Source organism: Labeo rohita, chromosome 11 (genome assembly GCF_022985175.1).
Source record: "Labeo rohita strain BAU-BD-2019 chromosome 11, IGBB_LRoh.1.0, whole genome shotgun sequence".
NCBI classification, from domain to species: domain Eukaryota; kingdom Metazoa; phylum Chordata; class Actinopteri; order Cypriniformes; family Cyprinidae; genus Labeo; species Labeo rohita.
In genome coordinates, this window is record NC_066879.1 from 18,091,538 (window position 1) to 18,113,558 (window position 22,021).

The 22,021-nt window shown below is 33.4% G+C and overlaps 2 protein-coding genes across 3 annotated transcripts; one reads left to right on the forward strand and one right to left on the reverse strand.

Moving 5' to 3' along the window:
• The first annotated feature begins 1,039 nt into the window (after positions 1-1,039).
• Positions 1,040-13,675, forward strand: zbtb40 (zinc finger and BTB domain containing 40). 2 transcript variants are annotated; one of them, XM_051121997.1, is made up of 17 exons: positions 1,040-1,157; positions 2,750-3,225; positions 3,318-3,439; positions 4,206-4,398; positions 4,516-4,655; positions 5,171-5,342; positions 5,423-5,559; positions 5,650-5,845; positions 5,998-6,116; positions 7,334-7,493; positions 7,609-7,977; positions 8,855-9,061; positions 9,156-9,320; positions 9,406-9,620; positions 10,966-11,125; positions 11,205-11,431; positions 12,270-13,675. In XM_051121997.1, exons 2-17 carry the CDS (start codon positions 2,757-2,759, stop codon positions 12,468-12,470), a joined length of 3,252 nt encoding a protein of 1,083 aa, XP_050977954.1. In that variant the 5' UTR covers positions 1,040-1,157; positions 2,750-2,756; the 3' UTR covers positions 12,471-13,675. The 2 variants fall into 2 exon arrangements, with proteins under 2 accessions (XP_050977954.1, XP_050977955.1); XM_051121998.1 differs by having other exon boundaries at positions 3,321-3,439.
• Positions 13,676-15,245: 1,570 nt separating this feature from the next.
• LOC127173099 (probable transmembrane reductase CYB561D1) lies at positions 15,246-22,020 on the reverse strand. Its single transcript, XM_051122738.1, has 4 exons — positions 20,652-22,020; positions 20,372-20,548; positions 18,799-18,836; positions 15,246-18,008 (listed from the first exon to the last, which is right to left on the reverse strand). Exons 2-4 carry the CDS (start codon positions 20,544-20,546, stop codon positions 17,505-17,507), a joined length of 717 nt encoding a protein of 238 aa, XP_050978695.1. The 5' UTR covers positions 20,547-20,548; positions 20,652-22,020; the 3' UTR covers positions 15,246-17,504.
• Position 22,021: the final 1 nt, after the last annotated feature.

Genomic DNA, 22,021 nt, shown 5'->3' on the forward strand with positions numbered 1-22,021 from the left:
GTGGATGATTTTGAGATGCATCTTTTCACACTGAGGGACTCATATGCAACTATTATAGAAGGTTCAAATGCTCACTGATGCTCCAGAAGGAAAAACGGTGCATGAAGTGCCAGGGGTGTAAACTTTTGAACAGAATGATTTTTTTGTTCTTGCCAAAATATCATATTTTTTTCATTTAGTACTGCCCTTCAGGAGCTACAGAAGATACTTACATGTTTCCCAGAAAACAAAATAAGTTAAAGTTACCCTAATCTTCAAATTCAAAAGTTTTCACCCCCCAGCTCTTAATGCATTGTGTTTGCTCCTTTTGTAATATTTGCATATGAGTCCCTCAGTTGTCCTCAGTGTGGAAAAAATGGATCTCAAAATCATAACAGTCATTGTTGGAAAGGGTTCAAATACACAAAAATGCTGAAAAACCAAAGAATTTGTGGGATTTTTTTCCCTGAAAAACAGCAGGCAGTTTAACTGTTCAGGACGAACAAGGCACTCATGAACAACTATGACTAAACAAAAAACACAGCTGTGGATCATTCAGGTAACAACACAGTATTAAGTATAAAGTGTATGTAAACTTTTGAACTGGATCATTTTTATAAATTCAACTATTTTCTCTTGTGGACTATATGTAAACATCTTTTATGGGAAATATCTTATTCAGCTCAGTACTAAATAAAAAAATAACATGCATTTTGAATGATAAATTGCTGGGTTCCAACTCCAAGTGGTCAATACAACATTAAAAAAATATGCATTGGAGTGATTTATAACTATTAAACCTATCTATGTAAAGATACAAGACAAAATAGGACAGCTAATAAAAAAGGGCATTTAAAACAACTAATACATAATTATTTAAAAACAAACACACACACTTGTGGGTGCATGTACGTGACTACATGATTTATGTCTATGGAGGAGTTTTTGTGTTCTATCCATCCTTTCACAGCTTCCCGACAACCAGCTGTTCATTATACGCATGCGCACATAAAGGAACCGCAGCTCTTGACGCACATGCGCATTATGTCATCTCATGGTTCGCTAATCTGTTCGCGCATGCGCACTGTCGCAGTGTTTTGGGCCGGATCTTTATTGCGTGGCGGAATGTTGTCCTTCGAAGGAGTTTAAATAAAGAGCCGGATCATTTGAATTTAAAGGTAAAGGGAAGTGTGTAGCTGTAGTGTACTGTATGAAGCACAATCCTTTGGCTCTAATATTGTGCTGTTTGTTCGTTTTGCTGCTTTTGTTTTTTATATTAGCATCAGATAGCATGTCAGGTTAGCTGAAAACTGACATGTCACTCACTACATGTGCCTGACTTAGCTTATATAGTTAAATCTTTGTTGTTTGCCTATTTTCTGGTTGCGATGAAGATAAAAATAATCTAATATGACTTTTATACTGCTTTCTAAGTTATTATGTATTATGTAAAGTAATGTCCTTATGATTATACTTGAAATAAACAGGCTAAATGTCTCCCTTTCAGGTATTATAGCAGCTTACATATTGTGTTTGTTCTCATTTTACTTCCCAAAATAATAATGATAGCATTTTATAGCAGTTATGACATAACCAGAGATGTTATGGAACATCTGCTGTATAGTTTGGGCATAAGTAGGTTATGTCAAGGACTTCTTGCACTTTTTTTTAGGAACAGGATAAGAATATTTCACTCAAAAATAATTTTTGGGTTATCTTTGAGCACAGTGTGAATAATTTTCATATTTAGTTTTTTTTTTTCTTGTTTTCCATTATGAATATCTAGAAATTCTTAAACTAAGATGCGATTATTGAGAAGGAAAATGACTTATAGTCTTATTTTTCTGAAAGAATTATCAAAATTAGACTTCATCTTTCAGTGGGGTAAGAAAAAATAAACTTATTTGGAAGGTAAAATAATATTTTTTACATAACCATATTTTTAATTTTTTTATTTAACCATAAATTCTCGCTTTCCAGTACAAATATCTAAACTTTCTTAAATAATTATACTTTTTTTTTTTTGAGAATAGGAATTATTTAAGTCTGGTTTAAAAATAAATAAATAAATAAAAATAAAAAAACTGTAAAAATAAAAAAGTGAATTTAGATTTAAAATGAGAAGAAAAAAAATCCAAAATGTATTTTTGAATCAAGATATTATATGTTTTTTTTTTTTTTTTCAATGAAATTGTTAAAACAAAAATATTAATTAAAAAATGAAGACATCATTTTCTTTGAAGATATTCTTATGATATGGCATGGTGGCCAAATCAAACATCATAAGCGGCCACATATTTTTTCTTGTTTATGGATAAACTCTTAAGCATAAACTTTAGTACAAACATCTAACCTTCCTAAATCAAGACATGTTTAATTGCGAAGCAAAATAATTTAAGATAATGTCTAAAATGTATCAAAATTCAGTGAGTTTATGCTTAAAACAAAAATAAATATTTATACTACATCTGAAAGCTGAATAAGCTTTCCATTGATGTATGGTTTATTAGTATAGGACAAAATATTGAGAAAAGCACCTTTAAAGTTGTCCAAATGAAGTTCTTAGCAATGCATATTACTAATCAAAAAAAGATTTGATATATTTACGGTAGGGAATTTACAAAATATCTTAACGGAACATGATTTTTACATAATATCCTAATGATTTTGGGCATAAAAGAAAAATTGCTAATTTTGACCAATGCAATGTATTTTTGGCTATTGCAACAAATATAATTTTTCTGCAATTTTTTCTTGTCCCTCTCTACAGGTACAAAATGGAGCTCCCAAACTACAGCCGACAGCTCATGCAGCAGCTGCATGCTTTACGAAAAGAAAAGCAGTTTTGCGACTGCTCCATCCTGGTGGGCGAGACCCCGCACCCCGCTCACAAACTAGTGCTGGCGGCCTCCAGCATGTTATTTAAGTCTGTTCTGGAAAGTTCTGACAGCATCTCCATCGACACAGATCTACTGTCCTCTCAAGAGTTTTCTTCTCTTCTGGACATGGTGTACACAGGTAAACTACCTCCCGGTAAACACAACTTCACCCGACTCATCGCCGCTGCAGACAGCTTGCAGATGTTTGATGTGGCTGTTGGTTGTAAAAACATTCTCACTGACCTCATGAAGCAGACGTCTGTGGAAACTGAGAGTGAGTCAGTGAACCCTCAAGTTGTAAAACGTGATACTGTTAAGGAGCCGTCTGAATCGGAACTGGTTAAGAGGGACAAGAATATTTTTGAAGGTAAAAGATTGAGTACTAAATAGTGGACGTTTCTATATGAGATCACTTTATTCCAATGATTTGATTTGATTTGTGTTTATTTCTGTGTTCAGAAGACAGTGCAGTTGAGTTGATCTCTCAAAATCAAGCTGGTATCATGAAAATCCTACAGAATGGACAATCATATGTTAAGGTTCTTGAGATCTGGGATACAGTCTCCACCGAAGAGCGCCAGGTAAAATAATATAATAATAAAAAAGTTAACTTATTAAAGGAATAGCTCACCTAAAAGTAGAATTTGCTGGAGCTAGATGAGCTTGCTTCTTCATCAGAGCAGATTTGGAGAAATTTAGCATTACATCACTTTTGCTCACCAATGGATCCTCTGCAGTGAGTGGGTGCCGTCAGAATGAGAGTCCAAACAGCTGAGAAAAACATCACAATAATCCACAAGTAATTCACATGACTACAGTCCATCAATTAACACATTGTGAAGTGAAAAGCTGTGTTTTTTAAGAAATTATTAATTATTAATATATTTTTAACATCATACAAATGCTTCTAACTGTAATACCACTTCCTTCAGTGAAAAAGTGCATCCCCTGTAGTCCCCTGTGCATATTTCTCTCCTTATTCAGAAAAGATTGCTTTTGCTGGAGAAAACAGTATCATGGATAGAGGACTCATATTTTAGCTGGAAGAGTCAGTTTGAAGCTAAAAAATGATGTGGATTGCTTGTGGATTATTGTGATGTTTTTATCAGCTGTTTAGACTCTCATTCTGACGGCACCCATTCACTGCAGAGGATCCACTGGTGACCAAGTAATGCTAAATTTCTCCAAATCTGTTTTGATGTTGAAACAAACTCATCTACATTTTGGATGGCCTGAGAGTGAGTAAAGTTTCAGCAAATTTTCATTTTTGGGCGAACCTTTAAAAAATGTTGATCATCTATAGAAACAATTTGGACTGGATTCAGATCTCACTGTGATCTTCTGCAGGTCATATTGGAGAGCTTCAGAGGAGATCCATCAGCAGATGAGGTTTACCAGCGTTTGCTAAACCTTGTGAAAGTTAAGAGAGTTCTGTCAGCTCAAACAGTCCTTAGTTTGTTAGAACAGCTAAAATGTTTTAATCCTGATCCAGGATCAGTTTTGGAAGACCAGGGAAATGAGAGCTGCCTTGAGCCAAAAGGTAAGCTGACCTGGGTTCAGTGAAAGTGGGAAGTGTTGAATTGTGAAACATTTCAGCCATTTGCTAGACTTTGAGTGGCTATACAACATTTCCTGTCATCTGTTTAATTTTTTACAGATTCTCCAGCAGAAGTTCGGTGGTCTGGAGGGCTTTTAGACCATGTATCAGAACTATCTCATCACCTCTCCACTGTCAACAACCTCTCAGAGCTTTTGACCAGCGCAGTAAACAGATGTACAAATGAAGTGGAAAAAGAGGTATAACTGTCCCATACAATTTGTTATATAGAATAATACAACAGCACACATTAATTATAATTTGTTATATACACACTACCATTTAAAGGCCAGTAAGATTTACTGAATGTTTCTGAAAAGTCTCTTCGAGGCTGCATTTGTTTGAAAAAAATACAGTAAAATCAATAATTTTAGTGAAATATTATTACAGTTTGAAATATCTGTAGTCTATTTGAATATATTTTAAAAATGTAATTTATTCCTGTATGCAAAGCTGAATTTTTAGCATCATTATTGCAGTCTTCATTGTCACATGATCCTTCAGAAATCATTGTAATATGCTGATTTACTGCTCTTATTATCAATGTTGACAACTGTTGTACTGCTTAATATTTTTGTGGAACGCATCATGATTCTTTAAAGTTTAGAAAAACAGCATTTATTTGAAATAGAAATCTTCTGATCAATTGAATGCATCCTTGCTGAATAACAAAAACTGACCCTAAACATTAGTATTTGTGTCTGTTTATCCTAAGGTAGTGCTGCAGTGCTGTTCTGCTCCATCCACTGTGGAGGTGGTGGCAAGGTTGTTATGTAAACTCCAAGAGATGACCATAAGTGAAGAAACGTTTCTGATGCTGCTCCATGAGGTCAGGGAAAGTTCCACAGATCTGCTTCATCTTCTGGAGGCCCTGAAAGGCGCAAGAGGTATGAACAAAACTTGGCAACAGTTTTATCATACAGCAAATTCCTTGAGTTAACACTTCTGATGACTGCCACTTTACCAGATAACACAACAGGAGACAGCAGTGGGATTCATTTGTTGAAGATATATCAAAACAGGCTCACAGAGCTGAATCTGGATCTCCAGCTCATTAAACAAAGCCTTAAAGTGGGTCCAGATATGAATGCAAATGAGAGTGAGGTACCTATGCATTATTAATTGACTTTTAGAATTTTAAAGTAGATTCAATACAAGGAAGCAGCTTTTAAATATATATATGTGTCTGTTCAGTATATTGAAGCTCTTCTGGGAGAGAAAAGAGATGCTGAGGTGGTTGCAGGGCTGATATCTGCAGCGTTGGACGGTTCACTGCAGGCGGTGACTGTTTGGAGGCTTTTGTTGTGGACAGAGACACACAGTCCAGAGCTGCGGCTTCTCATGGAGGAGGTCAAGGAAAAACCAAATGCTCAAAAACTTCTGCAAACTAGTGAGTGTTAGAGGGTTTTGAATCAACACTCTGCTTTTGGTCACTACTTTGTAATTCTATGAAAGTTTAAATTCTGAAAATTACATTTTTAACAAGTTAATTAGCTCCATTGTTCTGTGTATCAAAATGTTTTGCTGTGTTTCGTTTTTTAGTTAAAGACATAGATGTGCTCTTCAAGCACAAATCACTCATTCTAGAAGCAATCAGTGACATTACCTTGCTCGAGCAAGGTTTGGACGCAGTGGATCATGGGACAGAGCAAGTTGCTGAGGTAAAAAAATGGAGAACGATATACTAAATAAATGAATTAAATATAAATATTAAGATTATATGAATTAATTTACACACATATGCATATATATACACACACTGGCATTCAAAAGTTTGGGATCAGTAAGATTTTTAATGTTTTGTAAAGACGTCTCTTATGCTCATCAAAGTTGCGTTTATTTGATCAAAAATACAGAAAAAAAGTGAATAATATTATTGCAATTTAAAATAACAGTTTTCCATTTTCATATACTTTAAAATCTAATTTATTTCTTTGATGCAATGCTTGAATTTTCATTAGCCCTTACTCCTGTATTCAGTGTCACATGATCCTTCACTTCAACTATATCTTAACTATTTTTTTAACACATTCTTGCTGAATTAAAGTATTTCTATTTCTTTCAAAAAAAGTAAGGAAGAAAACATTTACTAACCCCAAATTTAGAACAGAAGTGTATATTGTTATATACAAAAGATTTCTATTTTAAATAAATGCTGTTCTTTTTAATGTTTTATTTATCAAAAAAATGCAGCACAACTGTTTCAAACATTGATAATGTGATACTGAAGACTGGAGTAATGATGCTGAAAATTCAGCTTTTTATCACAGAAATAAATTCTATTTTAAAGTATATTGAAATAGAAAACCACTATTTTAAATAGCAATAATATATCACAATATTACATTTTTTTCTGTATTTTTTAATCAAATTAAAACAGCCTTTATGAGCAGAAAAGTCTTCTTTAAAAAACAATAAAATCTTACCAATCCCAAACTTTTGAACGGCACTGTATGTGTGTGTATATATATATATATATATATATATATATATATTTTTTTTAAAGATTCTTTGATGAATAGAAAGTTCAAAAGAACAGTATTCAAATGAAATAGAACATGTTTATAACATTATATAATTGCCTTTACTGTCACCTTTGATCAATTTAATGTGTCCTTGTTTAATAAAAGTATTAGTTCCTTCAAAACAAAGTATTGATTACAAACTGAAAAGCTGGTGTATTTCTGACGTTAGTGTTTTAGTCTAAAAAATACTCAGGAACCTTTGGTTTACCGTTTTCAACATACTGTAAATTAGAATAATAAACTAATTGCATACTGTTGTGTTTCCTGCAGAATTTAATTTTTGTGGCACAGGAGCATATGTAGAGTATATGAAGTAAAATACAACATTATATAACTTTATTTTTGTGTTCCAGTTTTTCCGGAGCTGTCGGAGAGCTGATGGTGAACTGGAGTCAGTTCATCAAACTGTGGAGAGAGTTCTGAGTCGTGACTCAGAGTTTGCCAGTTCACTGTGCCAGCTGCTGTCTGCCAACCAGCAAAACTTCCCACAGCTGAAAGACCTCAAACATACTGGTGAAGGACTTTTCAGTAGAGATTTTATCTATGTGAAATGATAGTTTAACATTGCTTTTGAAAGCATCTGATGGAAAATCTTAAAACCTTTACATTTTGTCACAATTCAAAACAGGGCCTCTGTCAGATTCTGACTGTCCTGCAAAGTCTGAGGTTGAGCAGGAAGGATCTACCGCAGACTCTGAGGATGATGATGGGGAAGACTCTAAAACGAAAGGCAGAAGGAAGGCTGTTCCTGTGTCGTACCGCTGCGAGTGGTGTAATAAGACGTTTGACTTTAAGTGCCGTCTGATAAAGCATAAGAAAGGCTGTGCCCTGGCACCGGGGAAGGAGCAGCGCTGCTCAGAGTGTTCGATGCCATTCCCGACACTCAAGAGCCTTCACCAGCACTGCATAGAAGCCCATGGTGGCCCTCCAGCTAAGAAGAAGAAAACAGAACTAGTGCCATGTGACATGTGCGACAAGACTTTTAAACACTCTTCAGGTGTGCGGTGATCCTTTTTTAAGACTATAAAACAATGGCTGTTAATGCATGTGCTCGAAAAATGTTGAGCTGTGGTGCTCATACAGGTGAGCAGATTCAAAACCAGCCTGCAACAGAGTCTTGATCCCATTCCTCTTCTCTTATAAATAATAATTTATTTATCTCTCTTCATTACAGTGTTAAAAGTAGTTGTTTACTTAATTGAGAAATAATTGAAGCCATTATTCAGTACAAAAATCTTTGTTCTTGAAGTTAAATGTAATGTAACTATTTTATATTAATAATTACATAATAAATTATTATATTATATTATTTATATTATCATAATAAAATAATAAGAAAAGTAATAACAGTAACAATAATAACAATTAAATTAAGATAAGAATTATTATTATTATGGTAAAGCAAATATAAATATTGTTATTATTAATCACAAATGAAATAAGAATAGTTACTGAGTGATATAGAGTTTTGAAAGTTATATATATATATATATATATATATATACATATATTGGTATATAACCTTAAAAACAACATTATTATTATTTATATATATATATATATATAAATAATGTTATTTTATATTTAATAATAATAATGATAATAGTAATTGCAATAATAAAAAATAATTAAAAAATAAAATAATAAATATAAAAAAATAAGTTAGTATGCTAATGAAAACACTTGTTTAATAATAAACAATAATAACATACTCAAGTTTATAATATGATAGTAATAATAATAAAATAAAATAAAAAATAATAAATATACTCAATATTATTCATGGATATTTTTGGGCATAAAATGGACTTTAGACAAGAATCATTCTTACATCAACGTCCGTGTTTTATGCATGCCGTGCTTGTATCTTTCAGGTCTTTTGTATCATAAACGCACTGAACATTTCGAGGAGCGGCCGTACGCGTGTGAGGAGTGCGGGGCGAAGTTTGCTGCCACCTCGTCTCTGAAAAACCACATGCGTCTACACACAGGAGAAAAACCTTTCCACTGCAAACACTGTGACATGAGCTTTTCTGTGGCTGCTGCGCTCTCCTACCACACCAAGAAGAAGCATGCTGAGGGTACGATTGTTTGAATGTTTTTTCTGTGATTTTTATATCATGCATATATCATATCAACATACTGTACCAACATAGCAAAATTCTGCGTTTGCAGGTAAAATGTATTGCTGTCAGTACTGCTCGGCCTCATTCGCACAGTCCATCGAACTGACGCGTCACGTCCGCACGCACACAGGAGACAAACCGTACGTCTGCAGGGAATGCGGGAAAGGCTTCAAACAAGCCAATGGGCTGTCTGTCCATCTCCAGAACTTTCACAGTGAGCACATCCACATGAGTTGCATGAGATATTTCACTCTCTATAAACACAAACTAAACTAGTGACATGTTATCTCTCCCATCAGACATTACAGAACCACACGACTGCCAGAAATGCCGGGTGAGTTTCTCTTCTCTGGATGAACTTAGACAGCATATTCAAGAGGTGCATCCGAAAGAGCTGCACCAATGTCCCGAGTGCAGCAAGATCTTCAACAGCGAAGCCAATCTGGAGAAGCACATGAACATTCATGACGGCAACAAACCTTACAGCTGCAAGATGTGCAAAAAGTCCTACCAGGTAAGAACATCACACTTTATCTGTTGATGCACAATTATGATGCATTTCTCTACAGTAGAAAACTGTTTCAATGTAACTTTTTTTTTTTTGCATGAAATAAGCGAGTAGAGTACAGTGTGTATGATGTATGTATATGTGTATATAATTGCATTAGATACATAATATCAAACTGTTAAAAAACAACATTTATGTATACATTTCTTTGATTAATAATGCAATAAAAATTGTACTATTGTAAAATATTATTATAATTTAAAATAGCTGTTTTCCATTTTAATACATTTTAAAATGTAATTTATTTCTGTTATACAAAGTATAATTTTCAGCATCATTACTCCAGTCTTCAGTGTCACACGATCCTCAGAAACCATTCTAATATGCTGATTTGCATATTAGATATTATTATCAATGGTAAAATCAATCAAGAGTATACTCAATATTATTCATGGTATTATTTTTGGTATATAATTGCATTATATACATAATATTACACCTTTAATAAACAACTTTTATGCTCACCAAGTCTACATTTATTTGATAAAAAAAATGCAGTAAAAATTGTACTATTGTGAAATATTAGTATAATTTAAAATAACAGTTTTTTTATTTTAATGCATTTTAAAATGTTAAACTGTTAAATTTTTTTAAATAAATGTTAAAATGTTAAATTATTTAACTGATTTGCATATATATATATATATATATATATATATATAAAATCCTGAAAAATATTATTAAAATTTTATATATATATCATTTTAATAATATTTAATATTTATATAATCTAATATTAAATATATAAATATCATATATAATATAATATAATAAATATAATATAATTATATAAAAAATAAAATAAACTTTATTTTACTTACCAAACACAAGAAAATTCTCTTTTATGCCAAATAAAATTAGGATATTAAGGATATTAAAGATCATGTAAATAAATCAAAACATCATTTCTGATTACTAATCATAAATTATAACTGTAATATGCATTGCTAAGAACTTCATTTGGACAACTTTAAAGGCAATTTTCTCGATATTTTGATTTTTTTGCACCCTCAGATTCCAGATTTTCAAGTAGTTGTATCTCGGCCAAATATTGTCCAAACAAAACAAACCATACAAACCATACACCATACCCTTATGACTGGTTTTGTGGTCCAGGGTCACATATTTGTTTTTATGTTCTAATATTATATTATATTATATAAATAAATAAATAAATAATAATAAAATATATATATACATACATAGCTATTTATTTATTTATTTATTTTTATTTTAAATATTTAATATAAAATATAACAATGTTATAATATTGTCTCTGTTTCTATTTCAGACACTCTCTGGTCTGTGGTATCACAATCGTACAGCTCACCCTGAGAGTGCCTCGGCCCAGGGCAACAAAGCCATCAAATCTCTGCTGCAGTGTGACAAATGTGACAAGACATTCAGCAACCGAAATAGTCTGTTAAAGCACCAGATAACCAATCACACAGGTAAGCAACTGAGCATTTATCCTAGCAAAATAGTACCAATGATACTATTACTGTTACTTACAGTGTGTGTGTTGTTCAGAAGTGCGCTTGTGGAAGTGCGTGAACTGTGACAGCACCCTGACGAGCGAGCAGGAGCTGCAGCAGCACGCGTGCACTGGTCAGTCAAGTCAGACCAGCTCTGTGTTCGGCTGTATGGTCTGCTCTCTCCACTTCCCCTCAGAGTCTGAGTTCCAGCAGCACTTCCTGTCGAAACATCTGCAGGTCATGCAAGAGGAAGCACAAACACAGGCCTCCAGTGCTCAAACGGTGACGCCACAGATCTCTCATATTTAAATACTTAAAATATTAGAAAATATGAAATTCAATTTATTTTGCAATGCAAATAACATTTAAAAGAACGTTAATTTTCTTTTTAATTTTCTTTTATGTCCACTAAAAATGTTAGTCAAAATTCCACACCAAATTGCCAAAAAAGGTCAATTTTCAACATGTTGTCAGAATCGTTTTAGTTTCTACTTTAAAATAATAAATAATATATATGAAAATGTATTTAAATTTAGAAAAAAAAAAAAAAAAATATATATATATATATATATATACACTACCGTTCAAAAGTTTGGGGTCAGTACATTTTTATTGTTTCCTTTTTTTTTTCTTTTTTTTTAAGAAATTAATACTTTTATTCACCATTTATTCTCTTTTTTTTTTCTATATTTTTAATCAAATAAATGCAGCCTTGATGAGCATAAGAGACTTCTTTAAAGACTATTACAAGTCTTACTGACCCCAAACTTTTGAACGGTAGTGTATATATATATATATATATATATATATATATATATATTAAGTATATATATATTAAAATGTATATAAATAATATAAATCAAAATTTAAATTATAATGTAAATTTAAAAAACTTAATTACAATTTAAATTAAGATCTTCAGTTTATCTGTAAAACAAAACATGGCAAAGGCCAAAAATACAATTTAAATAAATAAATTAATATTTACTCACTTATTCACTCATAAATAAGTACTTAATAATTGATGAAAGTATTTTTTTAAAGGTCTGTTGGTGTCTGAGGACATTCTTTGACATCAAGTGGCTTTGTTATCAATAAACAGTTTTGTGCCTCTTTCCAGGTGATTCAGTGTGAGGATGCAGCCGGTCAAGAGGCAGAGCAGGTGATTAGCCTCGACCAATCCCGGATTGAAGGGTCACCGCAGGTGTTTGTGGCTCTGGGTGATCAGCAGGAAACTGCCAGCGGCTCTGGAATCGTGGCCGTGAGTATGGAGGATCTACTGAACGGCACCGTCACACTCATCTGTGAAGAGGGCCAGTGAACTTTATGGCTTTATGATGACATTTCTTTGAGATCAAGTGCTGATGTTTCTTTTGACACTTGATGGTACTAAAGGCCTTCAGACCATGTGATTTTATCAGTCATGCTACTTCTTTTTTGTGTACAAGAATGACTATGATTTTTAATCGGCCTTCAGTCACTTGTTTTCTTCTCCTGGAAGAGTGTTTTCAGGCTAAGCGTACACAAGCATACAAAATCCATGTTAAAAATAGCTTGAGATGACGTCAGTCTCTTTAGTGCAGTCTGAGTCTTTTTTGATTGTATTTCAGTATAAACTATTTATTAAAAGTGTTCTGGGAGAAACAGATTTTAAATGAGAAAAGTCATTTGAATTTGTTTCCAACACATCATCTACCTCCAATCAAGTGTCATGTACAGAGATGATTTTTGTGTTTATGATGGACATTGATAAATGAGACTTTGGACTGTATTGAAATAATGTCTATAAAATATTTTCTGGCCAAGCTGACTACTGTTTAACTTTCTACCTTCTGATGAATGCAATTTTAAAGTAGATGTTCTCAGTTTACTCACCCTCTTGTCATCCAGGACGTTCATGTCTTTCTTTCTTCAGTCGAGAAGAAATTATGTTTCCTGAGGAAAACATTTCAGGAATGTTCTCCATATAGTGGACTTCAATGTTGCCCCTAACTTCCGAAATGCAGTTTGAATGCAGCTTAATGTGTCTCTAAACGATCCCAGCCAAGGTAGAACTGTTGTGCGTCTGTGTAATCCGGGTCAATAAAGTTAGGGTATGTTGAAAAACTCCCGTCTCGTTTTCTTCTTCAATGTCAAAAACATCGCTGTTTTACCTTTTTTTTTTTTTTGTAAAGGGCGTTTGATCTTCTTTGGATGTTCACTTAGTAAACAATGGGTCGGTACTTCTGAAGCAATGTAGGACGATTTTGAAGTTGGGGAAAAAAACGATTTGGGAGTTTTTCGACATACCCTAACTGTACTGACCGTATTTAACTGGAAAAAAAACGTTCACGCAGACCAGACAAGACGACCGTTTGAGGTTAAAAAGCATATAAATTGTCAGTTTGTTTCGAAAATGACGGATCGTTTTGCTAGAAAAGACCTTTCTTCCTCGTCTGGGATCGTTTAGAGCCATTTGAAGCTGCATTTAAACTGTGTTTTGGAAGTTCAAACTTGGGGGCACCATTAAAGTCCACTACCTTATATGGAGATAATTTCTTAAATTTTTTCCTCAGGAAACATAATTTCTTATCGACTGAACAAAGAAAGACACAAACATCTTGGATGACAAGGGGGTGAGTAAAACTTCTTTAAATAGACATGAGAATGTTTGAGAAAAAAATAACTTTGTATAAATAAGTATAAAATGCAAACATAAAAGAATGATTAAAAAAATGACATTATAACCATTTGTACATTTTGTTTAATTGACAATGTTTATTTAAGTGAGTTTATTTATTTGAGTAAAAACAATCATTTACAGTTCATCTGAAAGACCACACCAACCATCAAATACTTTTCATATAGTAAAATAGCCAAAAATATATATAGTTTTTAGTTGATATGCCAATAATTTGTAGACAACCCTGAGTCATTGCTTTTTTACATTCATGTATCTTTAAAATCTTAAAACCTGACCACATTGTGCATTTCCATTAAAAAATCCATTAATCCAACTATACACTCGACAGAAACTTGTGCTGTCAAATCAATACAGTAAACAGCCTGAAATAAACTGCAATTCATGCTCATTCAGTTTGAGCCCAAAATACAGCACATAATTAATTAACACAGCTGACTGTGTTAGTATACAACACATGAATAATACAGACATAAACAAACACAAGACCAAAAATAATCTCTAGTTATCATGTACCAAATAATGCAACAAAATACAAATAAAGCTTTGAAAACAAAAGGTGCTTACATTAATTACAGGGCTCATATTCTGAAATTAAAGCACAAATTCTAGACTAAAGCTTAAAGAGGAATAGTTCACCCAAAAATGAAAATCTGCCTTTTTTGGACTCATTTTGACTGCACACATTCACTACAGAGGATCCGTGGGTGAGCATGTGATGTAATGCTAAATTTCTCCAAATCTGTTCTGATAAAGAAACAAACTCATCTACATCTTGGATGGCCTGAAGGTAAATATATTTTAGGAAATTTTAATTTTTGGGTTAACTATTCTTGTAAAAATGCACACACAAGCAAATTAGTTATCAGTCATGATAAAAATAAATATGCGGTATTACAAATGTCTCATTGCATTCATAGTCCAAACAAAGAAAAAACTGTCGAAATAACTCATTATTATATCATGTTGCTCAGGTCGTCAATAAAGGCACACAATCAAATACTGCAACATGAACTCAACTACAGCACTCTAAAAAAAAATGCAAAACTCACACAGACAGGGTTGCAAGAAAAGAAGAACATGACAATGATGCATATATCATTTCCAAGCTCACTGAAATACAATAAGCATATTCTTGCAATGCAAACCGCAAAACGGTATTTTGTTCATTTTCCCCGAGTGCCGCCTGGCTCACTATTCAGCAGTGCATAGTAACATAACACCAAAAACAAATCCTCAATTCATCACATAAAATGTGTCCTGTTCAAAACACAGCTAGATGCTTGTATTAAGTTACGAAAAATACGTAAATATAGAATTACTCATTTACAATGTTCAAGCGTTTCCTCAGTAGTCAACATATGCTACGGGTGAATTTATTCAATTCATTCATTCATAGTGAGCATCAGTACATCATTCTCACTTAAACATTCTTTGTATTTAACAAACAAAATTCTGTAAATACTAGGGATGTAATGATATCAAAAACTTACTTTGCGTTAATATCTTGATTATGAAGTCCACAATGTGATATGTATTGCGATATTAAAAAAGACAAATGAAGACTTGGGGAAAAAATGAAAATTTAGTACATTTTAAAGTTAAATTCTTTTATCTAAGGCACTTTGAGAGTTAAAAATTAAAAGCTCCAACCCATGTTCTTAACTAAGAAAACTTTAAACAGGAAATAATCAGTGAATTGACTCGTACCTGAACTTTAAAGGGGACTCAACCCTCTTTTTATTTGTGGTATACTGTTTCAGTCTAAATTACATTCACACTGGTGTTTTAGAAGCTAAACAAATTAGAAATATAATAATAACTTTAAATAAAAACTAGAAATGTAATAATAATTTCATATTATTGTTATTCCTATGACAGCAATAGCCATATATGTGACCATGGACCACAAAACCAGTCATAAGTGTCAATTTTTGAAATTGAGGTTTATATGTGATCTGAAAAGCTGAATAAATAAGCTGTCTATTGATGTATGGTTTGTTAGAAAAGGACAATATTTGGTTGAAATGCAACTATTTGAAAATCTGGAATCTGAGGGTGCAAAAAATATTTAAATAATGAGAAAATCACCTTTAAAGTTGTCCAAATTAAGTTCTTAGCAATGCATATTACTAATCAAAAAATACGTTTTGATATAATTACGGTAGAAAACTTCTTATATTATATTATTATTATTATTATATTAATCTTATATTATATAGAAAACAAAATATCTTCATGGAACATAAGTTTTACTTAAAAATCCTAATGATTTTTGCCATAAAAGAAAAATCGATAATTTTGACCCATACAGTGTATTTTTTGGCTATTGCTAGAAATACACCTGTGCTACTTAAGACTGGTTTTGTGGTCCATGGTCACATATTATAAAACACTGTAAAATAAAATGAAAATTAATATTTCGTAGGTATATTATTTTTGCTTTACACTACAGGAGGGAAATTACAATGTTATCCTAATTTCTACACTTGAAAAGGATATTTTGAATTTGTACTGCAGTAACGTTACCCATTTAAACCGCTAACTGTCAGCAATTCATCCTGCATTTTTAAGCTTTTGTTTTGACGGAAATGGCAGTGGAGCATAACTGTTGGCCGTTGCGTTCTCAAACCTGTACTAAACTCACAGCACATGCAATAAACGAGTTCACTGCGTTCACTGTGAACTGAGGCACAGAAAACACCGGATCACGAGTTGATCACCTGAACGAAGTGGGCCAGTGTTGCCAAATCCGCGTTTTTCCTGCGGAATTGGGCTACTTTAACTCTGTTGCCGTGGGTTATTTATCATGTCCGGGGGTTAAAGCTACCTCAATAATGTTAAATTTAGCCCCTTGAGTGCTAATTATACCAGGGGAACCTCGCCAAAAAACGTGTATTTTACCCCACCAGCGATTTTTAAGGGGGAACCCCTTCAGAAAGCGATTGGGCTACTTTTGGACTTTGGAAAAGGGATTAAGCCATATTGTGCATTCAGTTTTAGTTTGTTTGACAGATACTGTGCCAAAGCATAATGCCCCAAAACACAACTTTAAAGACTGTTTATGTTAGAATATTAAGTTTAAATGTATTTTAAAAACACTTTTTTCCCCGTAAGACCTACAGTTTCATATCGTCATGCGACCACGATAATATCAAGACAGTTTTGCTATCGCAATACCATGATATTGATAATATCGTTACATCCCTAATAAATACAGAAAGTAGTGTGTAGTAGGCCAGTATGCCATTTCGGATGCAGTCTTGCGCTATATCCAAAGTCGAATAATTCTCCTACTTTATAGTATGCGAAAAAGAGTATGCCAAAAGATGTAGTACGTACTCAAACAGTACGCAGTTTCAGACACACCGCTGGACATTTCACTCTAATTTGTTTTCTTAAAATACAACTGTGCTTTTGGACTTTATACTGACACCTACTGGCCTGGATGAATGTTTACTATTTTACGTAGAAAAGTATCAACTCTATTTTTTACCTCTACAAGACTGTAAATGCACAATAAGTGTGCCATTTGAGACGGAGACGAAATCTCATTCAAAATATCAAAATTTGTCAAATGTACTGTTTCTAAAATGTCATCACATCCTCAAAGTAGTGCTGCTTTAAAGCCTACTATAGTTCAGATCCCTTAATAAGCTCTAAGGCTTTCGTTTTTTAGCTAGTAATTTTCTTTTTGGGGAGGAAGGCACTAGTGATTTGGTTCATCACCACTAAGGCGGGAAAAAGTGGAAGGAGTAGGAATATATACCAGATTGTGTCTGTCACCGATGCCTGAAACCAGTCTGTAAACATGGCTGACACAACCGTGACAGTGGCCAGCAGGTAGGCCACCAGACCGCAGGTGGCATGATACAGTCTCAACCGAGGGAACGAGTGAGTGCTAATGAGTTTGGGGAAGAGGAGGAAGACGCCACAGATCGCCTGCAGGACGGTAGCAGCCATCGTGGCGACTCCTAGCAGGCTGTGCCAGGATGTGAAGTGCGGATGCTCCTTGATGTTCTTGCTGGCCACCATGAAGCCGAATCCTGTAGCGCCACACACCAGCAGCAGAGCCTGGAAGAACCAGTGCAGACGGACCTTCCACTTACGAGATTTGAAACAGAACGGGCTGCCTTCGGCAGAGAAAAGCAGGATCCCTTCTGTCATGCACAGACAAAACTAAAACAGAAGAGAAGTATACGTTGTTCAAATATTTTTGAAAAAGTCTCTTAATCTTTAACTTATTAATAATTTCAAGGCTGCATTTATTTAATAAAAATACAGTAAAAAGCAGCAATATTATGAAATAATATTACTTTTTAAAATAACCGTTTTCTATTTGAATATAATGTAAAATGTAATTTATTCCTGAGATGCAAAGCTGCATTTTCAGCATCATTACTCTAGTCTTCAGTGTCACACGATCCTTTAGAAATCACTCTAATATGCTGGTTTGCTGCTGAGGAAAGATTTCATATTATCATGAAATGTTATAAACAGTTAAAAACAGTCAATTTTGATCATGCCTCTTTGCTAAATAAAAACTGAACAGAATGGAAGTGTATATGATGACTCATTCTTGATTGACTGTTCTTGTATAGAGCAATAAAAAAGATCATAGACTATTTTCTATACTGTGCATAGGTCAAAATCTGAGAGTGACCTTTGTCAGGTTATCACATTGTTAGTACAGAATGTTATCTCTGTCATCAAGGTGAATGTAATCAGATTCCCACAGTAAAGCAGTGGAGGCTAATTCCGCTGTCTTTGTGTTTCACCACAGTCAATTCATTATTTACAAAAGACATATTTTATTCATTCCCTCAGAGACTGAACATCACCGAGACGCAATGCATTATTAAAAACTCCAGGAATTATTATTAAAAAAATATTATTTTATTAACCTATGGCTGAAAATATGATGCATTTTATAATATTTTATTGTAGATTTGCATGTATAAAAACTTACCCCAAGTGACATGCAGACAGGATGCCATGAGAAGAGACCTGAAATTCAAAAAAATCAACACAGTTAAAGAGAAATAGATATTTTTAATATTTAGAAATATTTTGTATTAGTTTTCATTTTATCAATACCACATGTGTAATATTATAGAATTACTATGGTGCCTGTCCCAAAACACAGTAATTCCATAGTCCTTTTTTGTACTTTCATATATGCCATATTTACATGGCACTCCAGCTTGGTACATCAAAATGAATCATTAAATCATGGTAAATCTTGCCAAAACCATTGTAATATCACAGAACCTTGATATACACTACCAGTCAAAAGTTTTTGAACAGTAAGTTTCTTTTGCACACCAACCCTGCTTTATTTGATCCAAAGTACAGCAAAAACAGTAAAATTTTGAAATATTTTTACTATTTAAAATAACGGTTTTCTATTTAAATATATTTTAAAATGTAATTTATTCCTGTGTTTTTAAAGCTGATTTTTTAGCATCATTACTCCTGTCACACGATCCTTCGAAAATCATTCTAATATTCTGATTTGCTGCTCCAAAAACTTTTATTATTATTGTTGTTATTATTATTATTGTTGAAACAGCTGAGTAGATTTTTTTCAGGTTTCTTTGATGAATAGAAAGTTCAGAGACAGCATTTATCTGAAATAGAAATCTTTTGTAACATTTTAAATGTCTTTATCATCACTTTTGAAAAGTATTAAAAGTATTAATTTCTATAGTTTCTTTCCCAAACAAATTATGCTAAATAAAATTATACTGACTCCATGCTTTTGAATGCTATAATGTTAGCTTTTTATTTCAGATAAATGAAAAAATGCTGCTCTTTTGATCTTTCTATTTCTATTAAAGAATTCTGAAAAAAATATGTTAAAATAACTGTTTTAGATTTTGCTAAAAATAAAAATAAAATAAAATATGCAAATCAGCATATTAGAATGATTTCTGAATGTGACTGAAAACTGGGGTAATGATGCTGAAAATTTTTAAATATTCAAACTGAAAATATTTATTTTAAATAGTAAACATTTCGAAATGTTACTGTTTTGCTGTGCTTTGGATCAAATACAAGCTTGGTGAGCAGAAGAGACTTTAAAAAACATTAAAAATCTTATTGTTCAAAAACTTTTAACTGGTAGTGTATATCATGGTATTCCTAACCCATGGTACTCTAATGCACCTTATATAGTATAATAAAATTGCTCTTGTACTCTGGAAAAAACAAGGTACTGTCATGGTAACATGTCTAAAAACCAAGGCATTTCTTGTTTGTTGAAACAGCTACTTTTGGAGTAAAAATGCCAAGGCCTTTTCACTTTTATACAGTATGCATATTCACAAATCATTGTAGGTCCATATATACTACTAATTTTTCAGTGTGTTTGTGATTTATATTACTTAACATTATTTCCTACTATAATTTCCATGACATTTTCATTTTAAAATCATCACTACGGTGCTTTTTTGTAATGTAAACACCTACAACTGTCATCATATATCTATTAGCATGTACATACGGATGTATAAATATGCAAAAGAAGTGAAAAGACTCACTAGTTCCTGGTCTGGACAGTATGGATGTGAGAATAACCAGGCCGAGTGAGATGATGTGCGCAGCGACCACAGCCAGTCTGCGCAGCCACACATAGAGCCAGAACTCCCGCATCCCGAGTCCCTCTCCCACCGCACTGTATTCCACATCCGACGACGAGCGCATCCCTCTCACCATTCCTGGAGATTTATTCGCAACTCAGGTTTTTACATGTACACCTTAAACTACCTAAAAGAAAAAGTATCTCAAGTGACATTCATACTTAGCTTTACAAAAACTGACTTTTAGATCCGAAACGTATAAAATCTCAACTTATGAACCCTCTATGTTTTGAAATGAAACTTGCGGTATGAAGGGTGTAATTCCTGTTGGGTGCCATTTTCGTGTTTGTGACAGTGATACTTGGAAATGCATTTCCTGGATAAGAATCCTACTACGCTAAAGGATTTCTCTTAATATTCATGAGCCATGCAGTTTGGAATTGGAAGGTTACCAAGCAACGCGAGCAAGACTGTATTAATATTCAAAAGCCAAGCGTTCGCCATTGGCGAACAGTCGAGAAACGTCAGCATTGCCTTTTTAATATTCAAGATTAACGTGATACGTAACTTTAATTCACTTAATTATTTATGAGCTACGCTTCTGCTAGTGTATGAGCGTACTTACGAAAGCGCAAGACATTTTAAAGTAAGAGAAACAGCCGGGAAACATCTAATGACGAACAGGTGACCCGTTTTCACACACAAAACCAACTTTTGTGCACTTCCCAAGAAAAGGTGCGGCGCTCTTACGTAAAGTCCCACACCTCAAAAACGAATTTCCATTATTTTTCCTGTCATTCACGTTTACTGGATAAGGATTTAAATAATAACAATAATAAATAATGGTTGTATCCACCTTATGTTTACGGTAAGAGCGGGCGCGGCCATGTATAAATTGTATGGGTGTGGCTTCCGCTCTTCTGGACGCCACAGCTACCTTTATCTGTATAAAACAGCTTGTTTTGCTCCATGATATTGTAAATTAGCACGTATTATATTAGTTTAATGTGTTATCTTTACACTGGTTTGAAGTGCAAAGAGTTTTACCGTTTACTGCACGTTGTCATTCTTCTCATTATTTTCCTATAGCAGCTAATGAACCGGAAGTCTTGCCTATTGGCTTACTTACACGTTGAAGAATGAGGTTGACAGAGATTGTAGTAAGAGCTCAAATGTCACTACAAAAAAACCTCCCTAAATTAATGAAAAAAAGTGCAAGCAATTTTAAAATAACATTGAGTAACATCTCACAAATATGCACACAACATATTCATTTTTTTTTTTTTTTTTTGCCTTAAGAGTGGGCTTGGCCATATGTAAATTTTCTGGGTGAGGCTTCCGGTCTCATCTGCGTCCAGCTATTTTTAGCTGTACAAAACAGTTGGTTTTGCTGCTTGATATTGCAAACAGGTGTCTTGCCGTATTATTTTAATGTATTATCTTAAATATGAGCAAACTGGTTTGTAGTGCAAATAGTTTTACCATTTACTGCGTGTTATTCTTCTCATTATTTCCCTATAGCAGCTAACGAATTAGAAATCTCACCCATAGGCTTACTGCCGTGTTAAAGAAAAAGGTGGAAATATTAGTCTACTGTTTAATAAAGCACTG

What these genes read in the sequence shown, in the direction of transcription:
- zbtb40 (XM_051121997.1), top strand. Translation starts at nt 2,757, where the DNA reads ATGGAGCTCCCAAACTACAGCCGACAGCTCATGCAGCAGCTGCATGCT. An exon ending in GGACAGAGCAAGTTGCTGAG is followed by an intron (nt 6,117 to 7,333) that starts GTAAAAAAATGG and finishes TTTGTGTTCCAG; the next exon opens with TTTTTCCGGAGCTGTCGGAG. An exon ending in AGGCCTCCAGTGCTCAAACG is followed by an intron (nt 11,432 to 12,269) that starts GTGACGCCACAG and finishes GCCTCTTTCCAG; the next exon opens with GTGATTCAGTGTGAGGATGC.
- LOC127173099 (XM_051122738.1), bottom strand. Translation starts at nt 20,546, where the DNA reads ATGGTGAGAGGGATGCGCTCGTCGTCGGATGTGGAATACAGTGCGGTG. An exon ending in ACTGTCCAGACCAGGAACTA is followed by an intron (nt 18,837 to 20,371) that starts GTGAGTCTTTTC and finishes TTTGAATTTCAG; the next exon opens with GTCTCTTCTCATGGCATCCT. An exon ending in CTGTCTGCATGTCACTTGGG is followed by an intron (nt 18,009 to 18,798) that starts GTAAGTTTTTAT and finishes CTTCTGTTTTAG; the next exon opens with TTTTGTCTGTGCATGACAGA.